This window comes from Salmo salar, chromosome 18, assembly GCF_965601325.2.
Source record: "Salmo salar chromosome 18, fSalSal1, whole genome shotgun sequence".
In the NCBI taxonomy this organism is placed as follows: Eukaryota; Metazoa; Chordata; class Actinopteri; order Salmoniformes; family Salmonidae; genus Salmo; species Salmo salar.
This window is the reverse complement of record NC_138308.1, coordinates 6,124,294-6,148,086: the sequence shown is the minus strand read 5'-3', so window position 1 is coordinate 6,148,086 and position 23,793 is coordinate 6,124,294. Positions and strand designations below refer to the sequence as shown.

Here is a 23,793-nt window from a genome sequence, read left to right as displayed (position 1 = left end):
TGTACACAATTAGTAAAAAAATAAGTTATAGAAAATGTAAAAACATTTACAAAATTGCACAATTGTTCGGGAGAAAATAAAACGTCAGCCATGTTCTTAAGCACCATCTTTATGGGTCTAGAGGTGTAACTGTGGTATTTGATGTTAATTTGGATAGGGATAGGCTATCAGTCTAATCGAGGTGTAGACAACAGAACATCATGCATTTCAGTGTTTGAACTTGTAACGCGGCTGCATGAACTTCTAACGTGGCAACGTGGGATTTGTCAGACATAAAGTCAGTGTGGTTTCATTGCATCCGTTGGCAGTGTCGCAACGCAAGGATCCGCTTGTGGATTTGACAGATCTAAAGCAGTTCTAACTCTTACACCGACAAAACAACAACTATGTGGATTTCAGCTAGTGCGGATCTTGCCAGGAAAAAGATCAAGAAATGTGCAGGGCATTGTTTTAGTTGTGCATGTTTCCTTGAGCTGTAAAACACACCCAGAACTGAAGACTATAAACAGAATACCTGGAATACAAACAGAGAGGCTGATTGCTGAAAATTGTACAGGAGAAATTACAGCGCACATGGTCTGGAGTTGGTAGATAATGGTCCTATCTATGGTCAAAAACACAATGAACAACTTCTAGAATAACCTAGAGTAATCTAGAATAATAATCCCAGTTGAAATCTTTGTCCTTAGGCTCAGAAACTATTTGTTGATGCACTATAGCTCTCCTCTCTGTAGCCATATGAAAAGGGTGAGCTCAGAAGTGAGCTCAACAGGCTATTTTTGTTTCCCAAGGGGGCACATGTGCCCAAGCACCCCCTCCTCCTACCCCCATTCCCTTACCACAACAACAGAACTGGAGGAAAAGGTTTCTCTTCTCACTCTAGACCCATGTTTTTCCCTCTATGTTTTATAGTCTTCAGAGGTGCTGTTAGCAACTATCCATTAGCATTAGCCGTTAGCGGACAAGATTTATAAATAGTTTGAGGGGCCTGTTTGTTTCATCTGTCTGACACTCGACACCGACCGTCTGTCAGATAGCTGGTTATGTGCACTAGTTGAAGGCCCTGGTAACCGTCCCCAGCCTACAACACTAGCTTTCTCCTGGACGGCTCGTCTTTCTCCGCCTGGTCTTCAGACCCTTCGTCTAACCAAGCATCTGACCAGGCGCTTCGAGGCCTGAGCGACTACTGTATGGATGGAGGACTGGGCTGGAGCAGCATGTTGAGTAGAGAGGCACAGAGCGGTCAGTGTGCTGTCTGAGAGGGCTCTGGGCAACAAAGGGCCTGTCTTTCTGCAGCTGCTGGCTTGGTGCAGCATGCCAAGGCTCTCCTCAGGACAGACTTGTGTTTGAGGATTTACTAAAAGATCACTACACAAATATGGAATACAGCAGCAGAAGGTAAGAGAGTACGCCGGTTTCTTTCCACCCACTGCTTTGTGTTTTCTTTGGTCATGAACAGGGGTAGTATGAAGGAACGCATGTGCGCTTATCTCCCATGGGTACAATATGGTTGACACATTCACTGAAAATAGCTGTTGCTGCACAGTCTTTCACTGCATTGGATTGACTGCAATTGAAACCTATGAACATGGGACTGGAATAGGTACACTACATGACCAAAAGTACACTAATGGTTTCTGTTATATAGTGCTAGGTTCAGTAGCTGTAAGGTGTAACTGTAACTGACCACCAGCCGTTTTAAGGGAGGCCCAGTGGTATCAGGTTTTAGAGGACCTTCATTGGTTAAAAATAAACCTGCCGCATGCATAGATGAAACGAAATCACCATATGACAGGAGAGATAAGATTATGGGCATCAAAGACCGTGGAGCTAGGACTAGAGACAATCTGTAAGTTTAATGAGGTACACTACATGACCAAAAGTATGTGGACACCTGCTCGTCGAACATCTCATTCTAAAATCATGGTCATTAATATGGAGTTGGTCCCCCCTTTGCTACTAAAATAACCTCCACTCTTCTGGGAAGGCTTTCCAGTAGATGTTGGAACATTGCTGCAGGGACTTGCTTCCATTCAGCCACAAAAGCATTAGTGAGGTCAAGCACTGATGTTGGGCGATTAGGCCTGGCTCTCAATCAGAATTCCAATTCATCCCAAAGGTGTTCGATGGGGTTGAGGTCAGGGTTCTGTGCAGGCCAGTTAAGTTCTTCCACCCCGATCTCGACAAACCATTTCTGTATGGATCTCGCTTTGTGCACGGGGGCATTCCCCAAACTGTTTCCACAAAGTTGAAAGCACAGAATCATCTAGAATGTCATTGTATGCTGTAGCATTAACATTCCCTTCACTGGAACAAAGGGGCCTAGCCCAAACCATGAAAAACAACCCCAGACCATTATTCTTCCTCGACCAAACAATACAGTTGGCACTATGCATTCAGGCATGTTGCTCCTAGACGTTTCCACTTCACAATAACAGTACTTACAGTTGACTGAGGCAGCTCTAATAGGGCAGAAATTTGATGAATGTTGGCATCCTATGACGGTGCTACATTGAAAGTCACTGAGCTCTTCTGTAAGGCAATTCTACTGCCAATGTTTGTGTATGGAGATTGCATGGCTGTGTGCTCAATTTTATACACCTGTCATCAACGGGTGTGACTGAAATAGCCAAATCCACTAATTTGAAGGGGTGTCCACATACTTTTGCATAGTGTATTTTAAGACTGGGCTGGTATGATGGATATTCTGCGATACTGAATGCAGCTTTTCTGGGAATCCCAGGTCAGTGCAATCAAAATCATGGGTCTGTCTTGTATCTGACCGGTATTGCTGTAGTGTGGTTTGCATCTAGTTACTGTAGTGTGTCTGGTATGTAATGAGTGCTGTGTGATCCTCCCAGTCAGGTCAGGAGGTATTAATGGCCCATCAGTAGATATTCTGGGCCGGGTAAAGACTGCCTGGCAGCTGCAGTAAAATGAAACACCCATGATGATCACCCTGTATTACACTCCTCGTACCATTCAGGGTGAATGGTACATTTATATGCCATTCTAACTCAACAACATATGTCTATTAAGTAATTCAAAAAGCAAACAAAATATCGCACCCCAAATTTTTTGTGGAACATTCCTTTAAATTCCCAAGGGAACATGCACAATACTGTAGCGCTATTGGCAACTTTAACCATTTACAGATCTCAGTTATTCTTTAGAGACACAGGAGATGTCATTCATTGATGGGAAATACTGTAGTGGGTAAGGAAAAGGAAAGGATTTTAACTGATTTGCCAAATGAAATGATCAGGTGATTGTTTTCATCGTATAGAGCATTATTTCCCATTTAATGTCTTCTTTTCAGTTTTGAGAACTGACGTTTGGCTGCCTCAGGTACAATGCTGTTGTATAATCCTTGAACAAGCAGCAATTAATTTATGAGAAAGACCATCCCCCTCCTCCTCCTCCTCCTCCTCCTCCCAGGACGAGTCTCCTCTGGTATTTACATGGTAGTTACATAGGCAGGTATAGTGTATTTACTGTGTATAGGTACGTATTGTTACTTACAGGTTTTATAGCTTTCTTGGAATTTATGTAATTTTCTGTTTACATTTTGGTCTGTGTAACTAACACGTAATAACATACATATTAGGGACACTTGGCACCAAAGTTTTTGATATCAAGAGAAGATTTAGTCTAATGAAAGCATCATCCAGCAATCTATAATTATTTTTACCCTACCACTCCATGCAACATCACTATTCAGTTTTGGATTTAAGCCATTGAACAGATGATCTTATTCTTATGAACGACTCGACAAACATTGAGTAAAATCTCATAAGAAATTGCTAATGATGACTTGGTCAAGTTCTAGAACCTGGATGCATGAACTTTATATTATATAGTGTATACAGTTAGGTCCATAATGATTGGCACCCTGATAAAGATGAGCAAAAAATATGGTATAAAATATATACAAATACTGAGCTACACTATGTCTACAAAAGTATGTGGACACCCCTTCAAATTATCGGATTCGGCTATTTCAGTCACACCCGTTGCTGACAGGTGTATAAACTCGAGCACATAGCCATGCAATCTCCATACACAAACATTGTCAGTAGAATGACCTTACTGATGAGCTCAGTGACTTTCAACGTGGCATTGTCATAGGATGTCACCTTTCCAACAAGTCAGTTAGTCAAATTTCTGCACTGCTAGAGCTGCCCCGGTCAACTGTAAGTGCTGTTATTGTGAAGTGGAAACGTCTAGGAGCAACAACAGCTCGACCAGAAAGTGGTAGTCCACACTAGCTCACAGAACGGGACCGTCCTCGGTTGCAACACTCACTAACGAGTTTCAAATTGCCTTTGGAAGCAACGTCAGCACAATAACTGTTTGTTGGAAACTTAATAAAATGGGTTTCCATGGCCGAGCAGCCGCAGACAAGCCTAAGATCACCATGAGAAATGCCAAGCGTCGTCTGGAGTGGTGTAAAGCTCGCCGCCATTGGACTCTGGAGCAGTGGAAATGCATTCTCTGGAGTGATGAACCATGCTTTACCATCTGGCAGTCCGACGAGTGCCAACTGTACAGTTTGGTGGAGGAGGAATAATGATCTGGGGCTGTTTTTCATGGTTCGGGCTAGGCCCCTTAGTGTCAGTGTAGGGAAATCTTAACGCTACAGCGTACAATGACATTCTAGACGACACTGTGCTTCCAACTTGGGGAAGGCCCTTTCCTGTTTTAGCATGACAATGCCCCCGTGCACTAAGTGAGGTACATACAGAAATGGTTTGTCGAGATCAGTGCGGAAGAACTTGACTGGCCTGCACAGAGCCCTGACCTCAACCTCATCGAACACCTTTGGGATGAATTGGAACGTAGACTGCGTGCTAGGCCTAATTGCCCAACATTAGTGCCCGACCTCACTAATGCTCTTGTGGCTGAATGGAAGCAAGTCCCCGCAGCAATGTTCCAACATCTAGTGGAAAGCCTTTCCAGAAGAGTGGAGGCTGTTATAGCAGCAAAGGTGTGATCAACTCCATATTAATGACCATGATTTTGGTGGTGTCCACATTCTTTTGGTCATGTAGTGTATATTGTATCCTAAAAAATTGGGGAAAATATATTATTTTATACTAATACAATTTCTCACAGAAATTACAAATTATTTTTTGCAAAAAGATAGGGTTGCAAGGATAAGGGCACTGAGCCTTTTTCTAATATTTCTGAGATTGGAGAACACCATACAGAAACTTTCCAGATCCTTGATATCCTCTGGGCGGGCATCCAGCGAAAAATCCTATCGCCATTAGCATAACAAAATTTAATATATATTTGTTTTCAAATATAGGACTATGTTATATCGTTTTATAGATACACCTCTCCTGAATCGAACCACGTTGTCCGATTTTTACCTGTTAGGGATAGGGGGCAGTATTTGCACGGCTGGATAAAAAACGTACCCGATTTAATCTGGTTACTACTCCTGCCCAGTAACTAGAATATGCATATAATTATTGGCTTTGGATAGAAAACACCCTAAAGTTTCTAAAACTGTTTGAATGGTGTCTGTGAGTATAACAGAACTCCTATGGCAGGCCAAAACCTGAGAAGATTTCAAGCAGGAAGTGGCCTGTCTGAGAAGTAGTGTTTCATCTTGGCTCTTTTTATTGAAGACTCAGGATCTGTGCAATAAGGTGACACTTCCTACGTCGTCCATAGGCTCTCAGAGCCCGGGAAAACGTTGAACGATATCGAGGCAGGCTCTGGCTGAAACACATTATCGCTTTTGGCAAGTGGCCACTCAGAGTACTATGGGCTTAGGCGCATGCCCGCTTCGACCGAATGGTTTCTTTTCCTTTGTGTGTTTATCTAAACGCAGATTCCCGGTCGGAATATTATCGCTTTTTTATGAGAAAAATGGCATAAAATTGATTTTAAACAGCGGTTGACATGCTTCGAAGTACGGTAATGGAATATTTAGAATTCTTTTGTCACGAATTGCGCCATGCTCGTCACCCTTATTTAGCCTTTAGGATAGTGTCTAGAACGCACGAACAAAACGCCGCTGTTTGGATATAACGATGGATTATTTTGGACCAAACCAACATTTGTTATTGAAGTAGAAGTCCTGGGAGTGCATTCTGACGAAGACAACAAAGGTAAGAACATTTTTCTTATAGTAAATCTGACTTTGATGAGTGCTAAACCTGCTGGGTGTCTAAATAGCTAGCCCTGTGATGCCGGGCTATCTACTGAGAATATTGTAAAATGTGCTTTCACCAAAAAGCTATTTTAAAATCGGACATATCGAGTGCATAGAGGAGTTCTGTATCTATAATTCTTAAAATAATTGTTATGCTTTTTGTGAACGTTTATCGTGAGTAATTTAGTAAATTCACCGGCAGTGTTCGGTGGGAATGCTAGTCACATGCTAGTCACATGCTAATGTAAAAAGCTGGTTTTTGATATAAATATGAACTTGATTGAACAAAACATGCATGTATTGTATAACATAATGTCCTAGGGTTGTCATCTGATGAAGATCATCAAAGGTTAGAAATACATTTAGCTGTGGTTTGGGTTTATGTGACATTATATGCTAGCTTGAAAAATGGGTGTCTGATTATTTCTGGCTCGGTACTCTGCTGACATAATCTAATGTTTTGCTTTCGTTGTAAAGTCTTTTTGAAATCGGACAGTGTGGTTAGATTAACGAGAGTCTTATCTTTAAAATGGTGTAAAATAGTCATATTTTTGAAAAATTGAAGTAATAGCATATCTAAGGATTTGAATAACGCGCCACAGGATTCAACTGGCTGTTGAGTAGGTAGCCCAGAGAGGTTAAAAAGGCTTTACAGCAAAAGCAAAACATTAGATTATGTTAGAGGAGTATATCGTAAAAGTAGGCACGTAGCCATTTTCCGACCAACCACATGCATCACAAATAACCAAAAAACAGCTAAATGCAGCACTAACCTGTGACAATCTTCATCAGATGACACTCCTAGGACATCATGTTACACAATACATGCATTCTTTTGTTCGATAAAGTTCATATTTATATATAAAAACAGCATTTTACATCGGTGCGTGACGTTGACTAACTATTTTCCCTCAAATGCATCCGGTGAAACAGCGCTACAATTTACAAAATTACTATTCGAAAACATTTTTAAAATGTAATATTGTCATTCTAAGATTTATAGATGAATATCTCTTGAAAGCACCTGTAATGCCAGATTTAAAAATAACTTTACTGGGTAATCACACTTTGCGATAAAAGCGGATGCGATACTCAGAAAAATAGGCTACCGTTACAGGTCAGCGCCATCTTGGAACAATCGCATATCAAATCTACTCATCCCTTACCTTTGATTATCTTCATCAGAAAGCACTTCCAGGAATCCCAGGTCCACAACAAATGTATTTTCGTTCGAAAAAGTTAATCCTTTATGTTCCAATAGCTTGTTCTTGTTAGCGCGTTCTGAAGGCTGCTCCAAAAGTTCCGTCGGCCGCGGGACTCCTCTTTCAACAAAATGCATTTTTTTTTTTATTTAGGTTCATTCAAACATGTCAAACGTTGTATAACATAAATCTTTAGGGCCTTTTTCAACCAGAGCTCCAATAACATTCAAGGGGGACGATTGCATTGTCTTTCAAAACGTTTCGAAAGGGGAGGGTAGCCAGGGGCGCCGGCGTCATAATGGTGATGGCCCTCCTCATGTGATCACATTCCACAGACTCTCATTGTGGCAGTTTTCACAGTAGAAGGCTCAAACCACTTTGTAAAGACTGGGGACATCTAGTGGAAGCAATAGGAAGTGCTCAATGAACCATTGCTCACGGTGTGATTTATAGGCAAAGTGATGAAGTTGAGTCCGCAATTCAAAATTCCAGTTTCTGTTACGATCTGTCTCGGGGTTTTGACTGCCATATGAGTTCTGTTATACTCACAGACACCATTCAAACAGTTTTAGAAACTTTAGGGTGTTTTCTATCCACAAGTATTAATTATATGCATATCCTAGCTTCTGAGTTTGAGTAGGAGGCCGTTTAAAATGGGCACGAATTTTTTTCAAAAATTGCTGTAGCGCCCCCTATCCTAGGCGACCGTCAAGAGGATATCCTCTTGGGGATCGATGGTAACCTAATCCCTGTGACGGGATTGCTAGCATGGCGGGAAATTCAAAACATCAAAAATCTAATAATTTCAATTTCTCAAACAATCAACTATTTTACACCATTTAAAAGATAAACATCTCCTTAATCGAACCACATTGTCCGATTTTCAAAGAGGCTTTTCGGCGAAAGCATAAAGTTAGATTATGTTAGGACAGTACATAGCCAAAAAAGTACACACATCCATTTTCAATTCAAGGACAGGCGTCACCAAAAGCAGAAAACCAGCTAAAATGATGCACTAACCTTCATCAGATGACACTCCTAGGACATTATGTTAGACAATACATGCATTTTTGTTCTATCAAGTTCATATTTATATCCAAAAATAGCATTTTACATCGGTGCGTGTCATTGAGAAAATGTGTCTCCCCCAAAACTGCCAGTGAATTTACAAAAAAATACTCATTATAAAACGTGGTTAAAGTATTAAACTGTTATTCAAAGAATAAGCATTCTCCTGAATGCAACCGCATTGACAGATTTCAAAATAACTTTACTGGGAAAGCATACTTTGCAATAATCTGAGTACTCTGGTCAGAAACATACACTAGGCTATACAGATAGCCGCCATGTTGGAATCATCTAAAACCATAAATAACATTAGCAATATTCCCTTACCTTTAATAATCTTCATCAGAAGGCACTTCCAGGAATCTCAGGTCCACAACAAATGTTGTTTTTTTCGATGAAGTTCATAATTTATGTCCAAATCACTCCATGCTGTTCCATGTTGTTAGCGCATTCGGTAGGCTACTCAAAATGCAGGGCGCGGGAGGGAAAAAGTCACGACGAAAAGTAAAAAAAAAAATCTATTTACGTTCGTTCAAACATGTCAAACGTTGTTTAGCATCAATCTTTTGGTCCATTTTTAACGTGAAACATCAGTAATATTTCAACCCGACCTCTCCTGTGTCTTGAAACAAGTTTTGAAAAAGGTCTCGCCTCACATGAACGCGCATGTGCGCGCAATAATGAAGTGACGTCATCCCAGGGACGTCAACTTCCCTTCCTTCTCATTCGGTCTCTGTTCATCATAGATGCTTCAAACAACTTTATAAAGATCGTTGACATCTAGTGGAAGCCATAGGAAGTGCAAAATGAATCCTTTGTCACTGTGTGTTTTATTGCCAATTACTTGAAAATAGTACAGCCACAAAATGTTCATTTCCTGCTTGTATTTTTTCTCAGGTTTTTGCCTGCCATATGAGTTCTGTTATACTTAGAGACACCATTCAAACAGTTTTAGAAACTTCAGAGTGTTTTCTATCCAAATCTACTAATAATATGCATATTCTATTTTCTGGGCCAGAGTAGTAACCTGTTTAAATTGGGTACGTTTTTCATCCGGCCGTGAAAATACTGCCCCCTAGCCCCTAGAGGGTATTACCTTCATTTGCACTTATGGACTGGCCTCTTCAATTCAAACCACAGGTTTTCAATGGGGTTCAAGTCTGGAGACTGAGATGGCCATGGTCAATTAATTTCTTTGTGGATTTTGATGTGTGCTTGGGGTTAATGTCTTGCTGGAAGATCCACTTGCGACCAAGTTTCAGCCTCCTGGCAAAGGCAACCAGGTTTTTGGTTAAAATATCCTGGTACTGGGAAAAATCATAATGGCGTTGACCTTAACAAGGGCCCCAGCACTAGTGGAAGCAAAATAGATCCATATTTTACAGTAGTTAAGGCTTAGGCCGAAACACTTGTCTATCTATCTACACCTGAATGAAATAAATACTAAAAAGAAACCATGAATCCCCTTTTTCCTTTTCCTGCTTAATAGAAAATTGCTTTAAATAAATATAGCTCTTGTTCAAATGCTAAACGACTACCAGTATCCCCTTGCACTTAATAGTAGCTTGATATAAAGTTATATGGGACACCTTACTTGTATGTTCCCTTTTAGGGCAACAAAGAAAAAGTCTGATGGTCATGAAGACACAGTCAAACATTAATTCAATAGATTTAGGCTAAAGAAGAATTTTAGACCTTTTCCACTTTTAACTCTGTTCTCTCGTCTATTCTCCTCCTGCAGGACACACAGGATGTCATGGCTCCTTCTGCTGCAGAAATGCAATACGCCTTAGGCCCTCCAAAGAGACTGATTGGGCCCCTCTGAGGTTTCCTAACCCAGCCCCAGCTAAAAGCTGCTGTCTGGATGTGTGACTGAGCACTAGACATGAGCTGTGTCTGAGTGAATCTGAGTGTGTGTGTGAGGTGTGTGATTGAGCTTTACCCATGACGACGGTGGAGAAGCGCCACTTCAGCCGGAGGGGCAGCGGCCACAGGAAGCACAGCAGTGGCGGCTTGAGTGACACATCCAGTGGAGGCTCGATCCTGGATGACACAGACCGTGAGGTCAGCAGCCTGACTGACCGAGCCTTCAGGAGCCTCTGCATTGGGGAAGAAGCCATTTACAACGACTCTGACCTGGGCTCCTCACCGTCAGCTCAGAGGGAGAGACACCAGGCCTTCAGCCAAGATATTATAGCTGCCCAGGAGAAGGAGGACAGGGAAAGGGATGCTCTCAAGAGAGCCGCCCACGAGAGCTTCAGCCTCAGTCTCCAGCAATATGGACAGGGAGGGGGTGAGGTGGGTTGGGAGGGGGAGGGGAGGATGTGGACAGGACAGTATGGTTTAGAGAACCAGGGTTATTCAGGGTGGGAGGGGCAAGGGGAGGGGAGGACAGAGGGAAGGGTGTCTACCACATTCCAGCGCTCCTTTATAGACGTGTCTCAGCAGGATAAGACTCTGAGGGAGGAGACACTATCCTTCCTGAGCTATGGAGGTTCCGACACCAGCTGGCAGCAGCGTCGCAGTCGCTCCCGAGTCTCCTCTCTCATCAAAGCCTTTAGCTCGGAGGGTTATGGAGGTGGGGATGGGTGGATGGACGGGAAACTCAGGGACTGGAACAATGAGTCCTCCCGGGACAAGTCTGCTCTGATGAGCATCCAGAGAGAGCTGTCTGAGTTCTCTACGGCATACCCCCATAACTTTAACACTGGCCCCTTCCCGGCGGCCGGCACCTTCTCCCAGCAGACAGGCCCCTTACCCCACAGTAGGAACAGCCCGTACCCCTCTGAGGTATCTTCTGCTGTGTCTCAGATGGACAAAACATCCTCCTTTATGAGATCCTCCCACAGAAAACATTGCAGTAAACAAAGCATGTTTGCACAGCTCAACTCAACCTCTAACTTCTTTCTCCATAGTGAGTTCAGCCCCTTCCAGCCCCTGTGGAGAGACCATAACAGGTTCCCCTTCCAGCAGGGGGGTGTCTCCGGGTTCATGTCCCCTGCAGACTTCCCTAAATGGTACGACTCACCCATGTACAAGGAGCTGACATTTGAACAGCAGTTCTACGCCCACCCTGGGATCAAGGAGACAGTGTATGGACCCCAACGTAAGCCCCTGGAGGGGGGCTACACAGTGCTGCAGAAGGCCTCAGCCTTGGAGAAACGCTCTGAGTCTGAGCTGGCCGGTCACCACCCACCATGGAAACGCACCCAGAGCGTGGGGTCAAACAGATATCCCTCACTCCGTCCCTCGACGGTCTCTCCTACCAGTGAGAGGTCCCGGCGTGGCCACGATGCTGTCAGCGCCATCACTGAGTTCCAGCACACTGAGCGGTTTACCAAATTGACCGCAGAGCAGAGTGTTACAACAGTCCTAAACAGCGCCGAGCAGAGTAGTGTAGTGAAAGGCAACAAGAACAGTGTCATTTCCTTTCGCAACAAGGTTAGCACAGTAGCAGTGGAGCAGGGTGTAGTCGCTAGCAACACCAGCACAACGCCCTTTAACATCACCCAGCTGCTGACGCCTGTCATCCATAACCATCAAGACACCTCAGAAGCTCTGCAGTACGCCCTTTCACCCTCCGTCGCCATCGAGCAACCCCCCGCCACAGTATCAGTGGAGCCGGTTGTAGTCGCTAGCAACACCAGCACCACTCCCTTTAACTTCACCCAGCAATTAACACCTGTCATCCACAATCCGCAAGACACTGACACCACCTCAGAGGTGCTACTCTCACCCCCCCTCACTCTCGAACAGCCCACCGTCTGGGGCGAGAGAGAGAGGGAGAGAAGGGGGGCCACACCAGAGGTGAGGATGTCCAGCTACAAGTCCAGAGCCTCCGGTCTCCTCTTTAACCTGAAAGACAATAGGAAGAGGGTGAAAAGCACATACAGTCCCACCAAGTTCAAAGGCCTGGAGGTGACTGGCAGAAGTAAATCTAACCTGGACAGCTATGAGCCCAGAGACACAGTGATAGATATGCCAGCTATCTTAGACATCCCTGTTCCCCAGGTGGTAGTACAGGAGGAGCCCAATGCAATAGAGACTTCATTTCACCCCCATACCAACCCACAGTACAGCCCCTCATTGCAGCCAACCACTGCACACTCTGACCAACACTTGCATTACACAGACACTAAACCAGAGGCATATCAGGCAGTGAAGTCATCTCAGACTCAGGAGGAGATGGTTTACCGTCAGGAGTACAGTGGAAACTGCAGAAACAGAGATCCGCTCACTACCAGTCAGAACGGCCAAGGTGGGTTATCACAATTTATTAAATCCGATGAAATAAGTAGGACTGAGCTCCTCCAAAATGATATGTATGAGCAAGTCAGCCCCACGAAACCAGGCCTAGACAACACCCTTCCCACAGTGAGTTCACACCTCCCTAACACTAAGCCCAAACCTTACCCTAGCCCTAATTCTACCCCTAACCCACCCCCAGCAGTCCTAGACACTTACAAGATAGATGGAATCACTCCAAACCAAACCAACACTGTAAACAGAGACGCACTAGTATCCAAACAAAGTATTGAGCCCAATACAAGCCAGACTACAGTAGAGAGATACACAAAGGCAGGTGGATATGAGCAAGTAAGAGAGAACAAATATGGTTTGGGTGTGAATGACAGAGTTACAACAGAAGTGCCTCCATGGAAAGGGGAGATCGCTGCGCTAATAGAAAGAGACAAACAGTCTCTACCCTCACACAGAGCAGCTACAATGAAGCAGGACCCAAACCAGAAATATGGAAATGAGTGGAATATATATGGACAACAAGAAAAGAGAGAACAGGGGGAGCAGAATGCATCTGATGGAAGGCTGCATCCAGCTGGTGAAGTCTTAATCGGTAAAAATATCCTTCCATATAAGGAAATGATTCCAGTTCCTAACCACACACTGGCCAATCAGGAGGAACTGTCAAACAGATTTGCTCAAAACACAGTCTACCCTCTTAGTCAGCAGATCATCAGAGACACCGTAAAAGAGCAATACTATTCTGGGACTTTTATGGACAAGTATGGAACTGTAGATCAGTATCGAGTCAATGAGGAATCTCTCACCACCAAAGAGAAGCATCAGAACCAAAATGATCACTTGTACAGGGGTACAGGACAAGACCACAGAAAACAGAGTCTGTATTCGGAGGGTGATAAAACATATACAGTCCATAACACCCTGACAGAAAGAGAGCAACCTCTTCAGAGAAAGCCACATGCCCCATGGGTGGAAGACAACAAACTACCCAGACACGATGGATATGTAAATAAACAACAATATGACCAGGATATACAGTGGAATTCATCATACAAGAATGAGAACAGACAATACAGAGACAATGCAGCTACAACAGCACAATGTGCAAAAGATCACAACCAGTATACCGATAGGACTGCTGCAATACTGCAACAGACAAATGGAGAATTTAGTGTAATTAACAGTCACCAATATCCCAAAAGTACTACAAATGACCCCAGTAAGATGCACACAACAGGGCTAGCTAAAGCAGAGCTAGCTAAAGCAGAACAAGCTCAAATAGAGCAAGATAAAGCAGTGTTCGCTCAATCAAAACAGGCTAAAATAGAGAAAGTGAAAGCAGAGCTAGATAAAGCAGAACAAGTTCAAGCAGGTATAGCTGAAGCAGAGTTAGCTAAAGCAGAACTAGCTAAAGCAGAACAAGCTAAATTAGAGCAAGATAAAGCAGTGTTAGCTAAATCAAAACAAGCTAAAACCGAGCAAGTAAAAGCAGAGCTAGATAAAGCAGAACAAGTTCAAGCAGATATAGCTGAAGCAGAGTTAGCTAAAGCAGAACTAGCTAAAGCAGAACAAGCTAAATTAGAGCAAGATAAAGCAGTGTTAGCTAAATCAAAACAGGCTAAAATCGAGCAAGTAAAAGCAGAGCTAGATAAAGCAGAACAAGTTCAAGCAAATATAGCTAAAGCCGTGTTAGCTAACGCAGAGTTAGCTAAAGCAGAACAAGCTAAATCAGAGTTAGCTCAAGCTAAACATGCTAAAGCAGAGCAAGCTAAAGCAGAACTAGAAAAAGCAGAGAAAGCTAAAACTGAGTTAGCTAAAGCAGAGCAGGCTAAAGCAGAACAAGTGAAACCAGAGATAGCTAAAGCAGAGTTGGCTAAAGCAGAACAAGCTAAATCAGTGAGCGCTAGAGCAGAGAAAGCTAAAGCTGAGTTACCTAAAGCAGAACAAAATAAAGCAGATCAAGCTAAAGCAGAACTAGCTAAAGTAGAATTAGCAAAAGCTCAAACAGAACAAGCAAAAGCAGATCTTGCTAAAGCTAAACTAGCTAAAGCAAAGTTAGCCAAAGCTCAAGCAGAACAATCAGAGCTAGCAAAAACAGAGTTGGCTAAAGTAGAGAAAGATAAAGAAGAGTTAGCTAAAACTCAAGGAGAACAAGCTAAAGCAGAATTAGCTAAAGCAGAGTTGGTTAAAGCAGAGATAGCTAAAGCAGAGTTAGCTAAGGCAGAGTTAGCTAAAACAGAACAAGCTAAAGCAGAAACTGCTAAAGCAGAGTTAGCTAAAGCAGAGCTTGCAAAAGCAAAGAAGGATGAACCTGCTCAGTACAGTTCATGGTCAGCCAGTGAGGACAGATACGGTATAAATTATATCCTCACTACCAGAGACTATGAACAGGTGAAGAGAGAGCGACTGAGAGAGAAAAAGCCCAGTGTCAACGAAGCCGTTTCAGCAGCAGACGACAAATTCACCAATCTCAACATATCTGTAAAGGCAGAGAACAAAACACTCCAACAGAAAGATGTCTCTCCCATCAGCAGGTATGAAAGGGTAGACAGGGGGGGAGATGACTACAACAGATTGAGAGAGAAATACGGGTTCAGTCATGCAGTTTCAGCTAAGGAAAACAAACAGCCCGCTAAGGATGTAGCTGCAACAGATGACAGTAAAAAGACTCAGAATGATGCACTTGCTACTAATAAACATGAGTGGGGGAATGAGGGTCAATGGGTGTACAGCGAGTCATCCAAACAATTCAAACTGGCCAGTCAGATTGAGAGTAAGATGAAGCCTGCTGACCAGACTGTAGCAATGAGTAAAGATGTCCATCCATCCTCATTCAGAGCTCTGTCACTAAAAGAGAAAGGCCAGACCAAGCAAGAGATACTGACGTCAAAACTGAAGGCCCACGCTGAAAAGGAGATCTCAGCCATCAAAGAGAAAGGTTTTGGTAAACGAGACAGACTCTTATCAAGAAACCCCACCAAGCACCAGGAACAGAGAGAGAGAGGTCAGAATGGACAGGAAGGGAAGAGCGTTAAAAATGATCCATCCAGGGGTGAAAAACAAACAAACAACAGCCAACTCAGCATCAGGAAGGAAGCACCTCAATCAGAACATAAAGAGCCAGCTAAAACTGAAGCATCGCCTGTCAGTGATGGTCAACAGTCAAGAGCATCACTGGAACAGGCCATAAGCAGGTCAAAGGTCAGTGATGTAACTGAAAAGGAAGTGCTTCAGTCAAAGAAGGAGGAAAGTAAAAATGAGGCCATTTCTGGTGACAGTTTGCAGATCATGGGGATAATGGTGACCATAAGAGAACCCTCAGTGAATGAAGACAACGTTTTTACTCCACATCAACTCACCCCAGTAAAAGATAAGATAAACATGGAAAAAGAACTCAGCTCAGGTCAACTTCCCAACAACAATTCAGGCCATTTGAAACAAGAGACTCCTCCAGCCATGGCTCCCATTGCAGATGAAAGAGTTTCAGATAATGAAGTTAAATCAATTGTAACAAGCAAAAGGGAAGACACTACATTTGCTGAACCTGTAATTACAGAAAAGGCCAGAGTTAAACAGCAAACACAGTTGCCAGAAGGGAAAGGTGATCCTAAAACAGAATGTGTTATAAGTGGGAGTAGGCAGGCTAGAAGCGCACCTGAAACCACAAAGAAAGATCCAGAAAAAAATGACAAATCTGTGAGGAACGAGAATTATTCACAGGAGATTGCTCCATCGCATGGGAGAGATCAGTCTCAGAGGGAAACTCTACTCCATGATACCTCTGCAGTTAAAGATGGACGCTCAGCAGAGGTCAAATCGGCTAAAAATAAACAGTTGGCTGAAACTCAACCTCTCCTCTTTAAACATAGCATCACCGCAAGAAACCCTAACGACTACGCAAATAACAACCATCCTACTAATGAAAGCATCGGCAAAGCCGACCTTGCAGCAGTGGAAATGGCAAAGAGCAGTGTCATTCAAGGTGACAAAGACATCAGTGTTCAAGATGGCCAAGTGGAGAATTTACACATAGAAAGTATTACAATCCATGTTGTATCATTAATAAGTGAGATTGACAACCACAAAACTACTGAAAGTCAGTCAGTTGCCAAACATGTTTCTTCAGGAACAGAGAAACCCACTGGTGACAATAATGTTCACATTGATAGTATAGCCATCCGTGTTGTGTCAGGTGTGAGTGAGAACAACAACGTGGAAACAACAGCAAAAGAGAGAGAGCATAACCCAGCACTTCCAAGTGAAAAAGTGTGTCATAAACCAGAGGTGAAACCAAGACATAAGGTGCTGCCTACTGTCCCTACTGCCATCGCAGACTACGCCAGACTAAAGGTGATCTCTACAGAAGAAGATTCCCCTCCTAACGTGGACAGTCCAAGCAGAAAGGATGGATATTTTCCCATGATACAAACTCACCGCAGTAGATGTCCAGTCTTTACAGCTGCACAACAAGACCACCCAGTGACCGGAGGGATGTCAAGGAAAGAAGAAGTATCTGTGAAAGAACCAGAGATTCCCTCCAAACTAAACATGGAGGCTAAGATAGGAGGGTTGTCTTCCATGGAGCAGGAACAGAGAAAGAAAGGGACATTCAGACTGAGGGAAAAAGAAAAACAGGCAATCTCATTCAATGAGGCAAAAACTACTGAGGGATTCACAGAGACACACTCTCTTAAACACGACACTGTGCCACAACCAGAACATGCAACCACTTCAGGGTACCAACTTGGGAACCAATCTGGGATTGATTGGAACCAAAGGCTCTATCAGTCCCAGAATGCTCCTCTGCCAGCTCGCGCCATACCCTCACAGGTCGACGTTAAGACCAGAAATCCCTCTTTCTCACAACAACCGACCCAACCCACACATGCTGACATGCCTGGAAAAGACCTGTTCTCCCCTACAGAGGCAACGCAATATATGGAGAAAACACATACAACACAGGCCTCTCTGGGAGACATATATAGCATGGAGAAGCAAGAGGAGAGGAGAGAGAGACAGAGTGAGGAGCAGAGGAAAGAGGAGGAGAGGAAGATAAGACAGAGAGGGGAGGAGAGGATGGTGAGAAACAAAGAGGAAAGGAAAGAGGAGGAGAGGAAGGTAAGATGGAGAGATGAGGAGAGGATGGTGATTGCGAGACAGAAGGAAGACGAGAGGAAAGAGGAAGAGAGAAGAGAGGAACAGCGACGGAGAGAGGAGGAGAGGAGGAAGAGACAGAGAGAAGAGGAGAAGATGGCAAGACAGAGAGAGGAAGAGAAGAAAGAGAAGGAGAGGAGAGAGCAACTCTGTCACAGAGAGGAGGAAAATAAAGAGGAGGAGAAGAAGGTGAGACAGAAAGAGGAGAAGAGGAAAGAGGAGGAGAGTAGAGAGCAACAGCGACAGAGAGGGAAGGAGACGAATGAGGAGGAGAGGAGAGCGACACAGAGAGAAGAAGAGAGGATGGCTAGACAGAAAAAGGAGGAGAGGAAAGAGGAGAGACGAGAGCAACAGCGACAGAGTGAGGAAGAGAAGAAAGAGGAGGAGAGGAGGGCAAGACAGAGAGAAGAAGAGAGAATGGCGAGACAGAAAGAGGAGGAGAAGAAGGAGAAGAGAGAGCAACAACGACAGAGAGAGGAGGAGAATAAAGAGGAGGAGAGGAGAGCGACACAGAGAGAAGAGAGGATGGCTAGACAGAAAAAGGAGGAGAGGAAAGAGGAGAGACGAGAGCAACAGCGACAGAGTGAGGAAGAGAAGAAAGAGGAGGAAAGGAGGGCAAGACAGAGAGAAGAAGAGAGAATGGCGAGACAGAAAGAGGAGGAGAAGAAGGAGAGGAGAGAGCAACAACGACAGAGAGAGGAGGAGAATAAAGAGGAGGAGAGGAGAGCGACGCAGAGAGAAGACGAGAGGATGGCGAGACAGAGAGAGGACGAGAAGAAAGAGAAGGAGAGGAGAGAGCAACAGCGTCACAGAGAGGAGGAAAATAAAGAGGAGGAGAAGAGAGTGAGACAGAAAGAGGAGAAGAGAAAAGAGGAGGAGAGGAAAGAGCAACAGCGACAGAGAGGGAAGGAGAAGAAGGAGGAGGAGAGGAGAGCAACACAGAGAGAAGAGGAGAGGATGGCTAGACAGAAAAAGGAGGAGAGGAAAGAGGAGAGACGAGAGCAACAGCGACAGAGTGAGGAAGAGAAGAAAGAGGAGGAGAGGAGGGCAAGACAGAGAGAAGAAGAGAGAATGGCGAGACAGAAAGAGGAGGAGAACGAGAGGAGAGAGCAACAGAGAGAGGAGGAGAATAAAGAGGAGAGGAGAGCGACACAGAGAGAAGAGGAGAGGATGGCTAGACAAAAAAATGAGGAGATGAAAGAGAAGGAGAGACGAGAGCAACAGCGACAGCGACAGAGTGAGGAAGAGAAGAAAGAGGAGGAGAGGAGGGCAAGACAGAGAGAAGAAGAAAGAATGGCGAGACAGAAAGAGGAGAAGAACGAGAAGGAGAGGAGAGAGCAACAGTGGCAGAGAGAGGAGGAGAAGAAAGAGGAGGACAGGGTGGTGAGACAGAAAGAGGAGGAGAAGGACAGAATAGAACAACAACGACAGAAAGAGGAGAAGAAAGAGGGGGAGAGGTTGAGACAGATAGAGGAGGAGAGGAAAGAGGAGTTGAGGAGAGCGAGACAGAGAGAAGAGGAGAGGATAGCAAGACAGAAAGAGGAGGATCTGAAAGAGGAAGAGAGGAGAGAGCAACAGAGAAAAAAGGAGGAGAGGGCAATACAGAGAGAAGGGGAGAGGCTGGTGAGACAGAAAGAAGAGGAGAGGAAAGAGGATGAGAGGAGAGAAAAGGAGAGGAGGGCGACACAGATAGCAGACGAGAGGATGGTGAGACAGAAAGAGGAGAGGAAAGAGGAGAGGATAGGGAAACAACGACAGATAGAGGGGATGAAAGAGGAGGAGAGGTGGGCAACACAGAAAGAGGAGGAGAGGAAAGAGGAGAAGAGAGAGCTACAGCGACAGAGAGAACAGAAGAAAGAGGAGAAGAAAGAGGAGGAGAGGAGGGTGAGACAGAAAGAGGAGGATCGGAAAGAGGAAGATATTACAAATCAACAGCGACAGAGAGAGGAGAAGAAAGAGGAGAGGAAGGCGAGACAGAGAGAGGAGGAAAGGAGAGAGGGACAGCAACGGAGAGAGGAGGAAAAGAAAGAGGAGGAGTGGATGGTGAAACAGAAAGAAGAGGAGAGGAAAGAGGATGAGAGGAAAGAGGAGAGGAGAGAGCAACAGCGACAAAGAAATGAGGAAAAGATGGCGAGACAGAAAGAGAAAGAGAGGAAAGAGAAGGAGAGGAGAGACCCACAGCGACAGAGAGAGGAGGAGAAGAAAGAGGAGAAGCAGAGGGCGAGACAGAGAGAGAAGGAGAAGATGGATGCTCTCCAGTATTACTCCATCAGCAGCCCTGAGGGTCAAACCAGACCCAGGGACATACCCCTCTTCTCCCCCCAGCCCTCCCCACGCAGAGGGGACCTTGAGGACTGGGAGTCCTATGGTAGACCTCACCTCCCTACCTCCCCTGCCCCTCCTTCCACCCGCTCCAACACCTCCTCCCCTGCCCTCGGGGGCAAGCCCACCATGTTCAGAGTCAAAGACAACACCTTCAGAGGCTCCTCTCTCACCAAGTCAGTCAAACCACTCTTCCACAAGAGCTTTCGAGAAGAGTTCAGGGTGGGCTCAGCCCTCTGGAGCGGATCAGAGATGGGAGACGAGGAGCTTGAGAGGACAGGAGAGAGTGTACATGAAAGGCTGAGAGAGAGCGCCGGGACTCCTGTATATCACGACTCCGCCATCTCGTCACACCGACTCCCCCGCATCCGAGAGACTCAGCCCTCGAAAGAGTTCACCGCCCCCTCGGAGACCACCTACACATATCCCTACTCCAGGCTCCTATCCAGGAGGAATGTGGCTCTGGACGACGATGACTCTCGCTCAATGATCAGCAACATGTCTGGGGATGTTGAGAGTTATGCCACCAGTATAGCCGACCTGTCTGACTCTGAGTTCACCAGCAGGGGGGGCTATGGCAGGCCAGATTCAGCCTGTAGTTTTATCAGTGACGCAGGACGGCCACTGGGGAAGCCCCCGACTGTTCCTCCTAAGAGTGAGAAAGCTCTACGGAGAGCCAAGAGGCTCACAACCCGCAGGATAAAGAAAGAGTCGAAGACTGAGACAGACAGCACTGCTGACCTAGTGGAGAAACCGGTCCATGCGGTCGCTAGTGTCCACTCCTCACCCTCAGAGCTACGATCCTCCAACCGTCACGCTCGTGCCTCCCCCCATTTCGCTGCCCCTATCTCCCTGCCCCTTGCCCCAACTCACATCTCCAGTGTCCCCTGTTCTCCAACTGATTTAGGATCCACTCATCACCCATCCTTCCACGCCTCCCCCCACGCCAAAGCCCCTGCCTCCCTTCCCCTCACCTCACCCCATGCCTCACCCCCTGTCTCCCACCCCCGAGTCACAACGCAAGTGGCCAGTGTGCCCTCCTCCCCCACCCACCACCACCATGCTCACCCCAGACACCTTGTCTCACCCCTGGCTTCCCCCCTCACCTCCCACCTGAATGTCCCTCAGTACCACGTAGACCCCTACTACCCTTCCCCACCCTCCCTCAGCCTCCCCCAGCACTTCACCCAAGGTTTAACCCAGAAGAAGGTTCTACAGGACCCGGGGTCTGGTCAGTATTTTGTGGTGGACATGCCTGTCCAGGTGAAGACCAAGACCTTCTTTGACCCAGAGACGAGGAAGTACGTCCAACTGAATGTCCGTCAGCCAGGCCAGGGAGGCTCTCTGTCTCAGCCCCAGCCACAGTGTTATCCCCAGTCCCTTCCCGAAGACTCATACACCCAGCCCCAACCCCAAACATATCCCCCATACACCCAGCCCCAGGCTCCTCCAGCAAGTCGACCCTATGTGCTCTACCAGGGATACCCCCAGAGATACCAGCCCATGCCCGTATCATCCCTGCCCACTCACAGGTCTCTCTCTGGGATGTCTGCCTTGGTGTCTCCCACCCAGGACCCACAGCCCACAGAGGAGAGTCAGGGTTGGGCAGAGGAGGGAGAGAGGCAGGGAGAGGGCTGGAGCAGCCAGTGTTATGAAGGAGAGGAGGAGATAATGGAGAGAGAGTCATATGGACAGAGCTACAGCCAAGAGCAGACACCTTACATGGACACAGCTCATGACACACGCACTGTCCATGACACACACGCTGCGTACGACACACACAACCAGCTGGACAAAGGCACAGTGGACGGTGATGATACTAACCCCGCCCCCCACCGTGATATCATCACCATGAGCGAGCTGGAGGACTTCGCTATGGATTCTGGTGACTGGTGACACTGATTGACAGCTTTTGTTTCACAAGTCCTGTTAGGATCGTGTTCATTAGGCACCAAACAGAAGAAAATGGACTGAGATTGACTTTTTCCATTACGTGCCCTGATAATGAACACAGCCCTGGTCTCTCTAGAGCAGAGGTTCAAGCATCAATGAGACTTATAAAGGCTGAATAGCATTTCATCTAATGGAATAAACAGCTATGTTTTAAAGTGTTTGATTTCATTTACATGCAAAAATACAGATTTCACAGAAGCCCAATACATAGTTTTAAAAACAAATCAAATGAAAAAATTCACATGCTTGGTAGACAACAGGTGTAGGCTAACCGTGAAATGCTTACTTACGGGTCCTTTTCCAACAACGCAGAGTTAAAGATTAGATACTAAATAAAATAAAATAATTGTCTGGCCATAAATAAATAGAATAAACTAGGCAACCGGGTAGATAATAGACAGTAGCAGCAGTGTGTGTGTGTGTGCGTGTGCGGGTGTGTGCGCATGCACGCGTGCGTGTGTTGCGGTGCGAGTGAAGGGATGCGGCTTTATATGTGACTTATTTAAGATCTTTGTCTGCTGTAATTGACTATTTTGTTTTGTTTTCTTTTGAAAATATCCCTCTTCTGAGACATTTTGTAAAGCTTGCTGTTATATTGCTGATGTTGATCTTTTTGTAGTTTTGTAGTGGAATTATGAATTAGATTAAGACTATTTATTATTAACTGTTTTACAGAAATGTTTACCATTCCATTTTTGAATGTGATATGCTGTCTATGATATTCTTGTGGTGCATTTGATCGATATGTCACGGTCACCTAGAACTTTTACTAATATTAGTGAATAGTGAATAAGAATACAACACAGTAGATATCTACAGTATTTAACAGTTTCAATGCTGATAGTACTTCTGGGGATGCAGTTTAACAGGTTGTAGAAAGCGAAGTTCTCATTAGCTACGTCTGTTACCGGTGTAAACATCAAATGGATTGGATTATTATTTAGACCTCAGTTTGGTTGGTGTGCATGAAATATTGTCAAACAATGTGGTAGCGATTCTGCAACAAGGTCTGATTAGAATATGTCAGAATAGTGACACATGGGGAATTTAACCATTATACTGTATGTCGCCTAAACCGAAAGGTCTATGCAAAGTGAACACAAAACGTGTATTTATGCAAATATGCAACCACATTGTGTAGATGTGAACGCTGATTTAAATATTAAAGTTTACTAGATTTGATTTCAATAAATAGATCCACATTTCTGAAGTGAGAAATGTGTACAGGGTTTCTCCCTTGCTGTGAATAATATAGTGTGAGATGGACTTAATAAAAGCACAATTTATCACTCTGTATTAACTTTCTTTGTCAGTATTTTGAATGTCTTTCAGAAGCACTTTGTAAAGAAGCAAATAAACAAATGATGTGTTGTTTGTTGGTTTTGGTTTTGTTGTTGACAAAATGAACTCAGTAGCTGACTAAGATACCACCTAGTGGACGTGATAAGTACATAACCACGATCCTCTTCTCCTTTCCTCTTCTCCTTCAGTATAATAGTAGATTTGGTGTCCAGAGCCTGCATAATCACACTTTTTGTAGCCTTTTCAGTACACTGTCCTCCCACATAGCCTGCAAAATGCTCCAGTCATTTCTTATGGTGCATTTATGATCATTTACGTACAGTTGAAGTCGGAAGGTTACATACACCTTAGCCAAATATACTTAAA

At 44.8% G+C, this 23,793-nt stretch overlaps 1 protein-coding gene across 1 annotated transcript; it reads left to right on the top strand.

The window, feature by feature from the left end:
• Positions 1–829: 829 nt before the first annotated feature.
• c18h10orf71 (chromosome 18 C10orf71 homolog) lies at positions 830–23,499 on the top strand. Its single transcript, XM_082964682.1, has 2 exons — positions 830–1,398; positions 10,178–23,499. The coding sequence occupies exon 2, from the start codon at positions 10,381–10,383 to the stop codon at positions 22,066–22,068; it is 11,688 nt and encodes a 3,895-aa protein (XP_082820808.1). The 5' UTR covers positions 830–1,398; positions 10,178–10,380; the 3' UTR covers positions 22,069–23,499.
• The last annotated feature ends 294 nt before the right edge of the window (positions 23,500–23,793 follow it).

Coding starts and splice junctions, on each gene's coding strand:
- c18h10orf71 (XM_082964682.1), top strand. CDS start 10,381: ATGACGACGGTGGAGAAGCGCCACTTCAGCCGGAGGGGCAGCGGCCAC.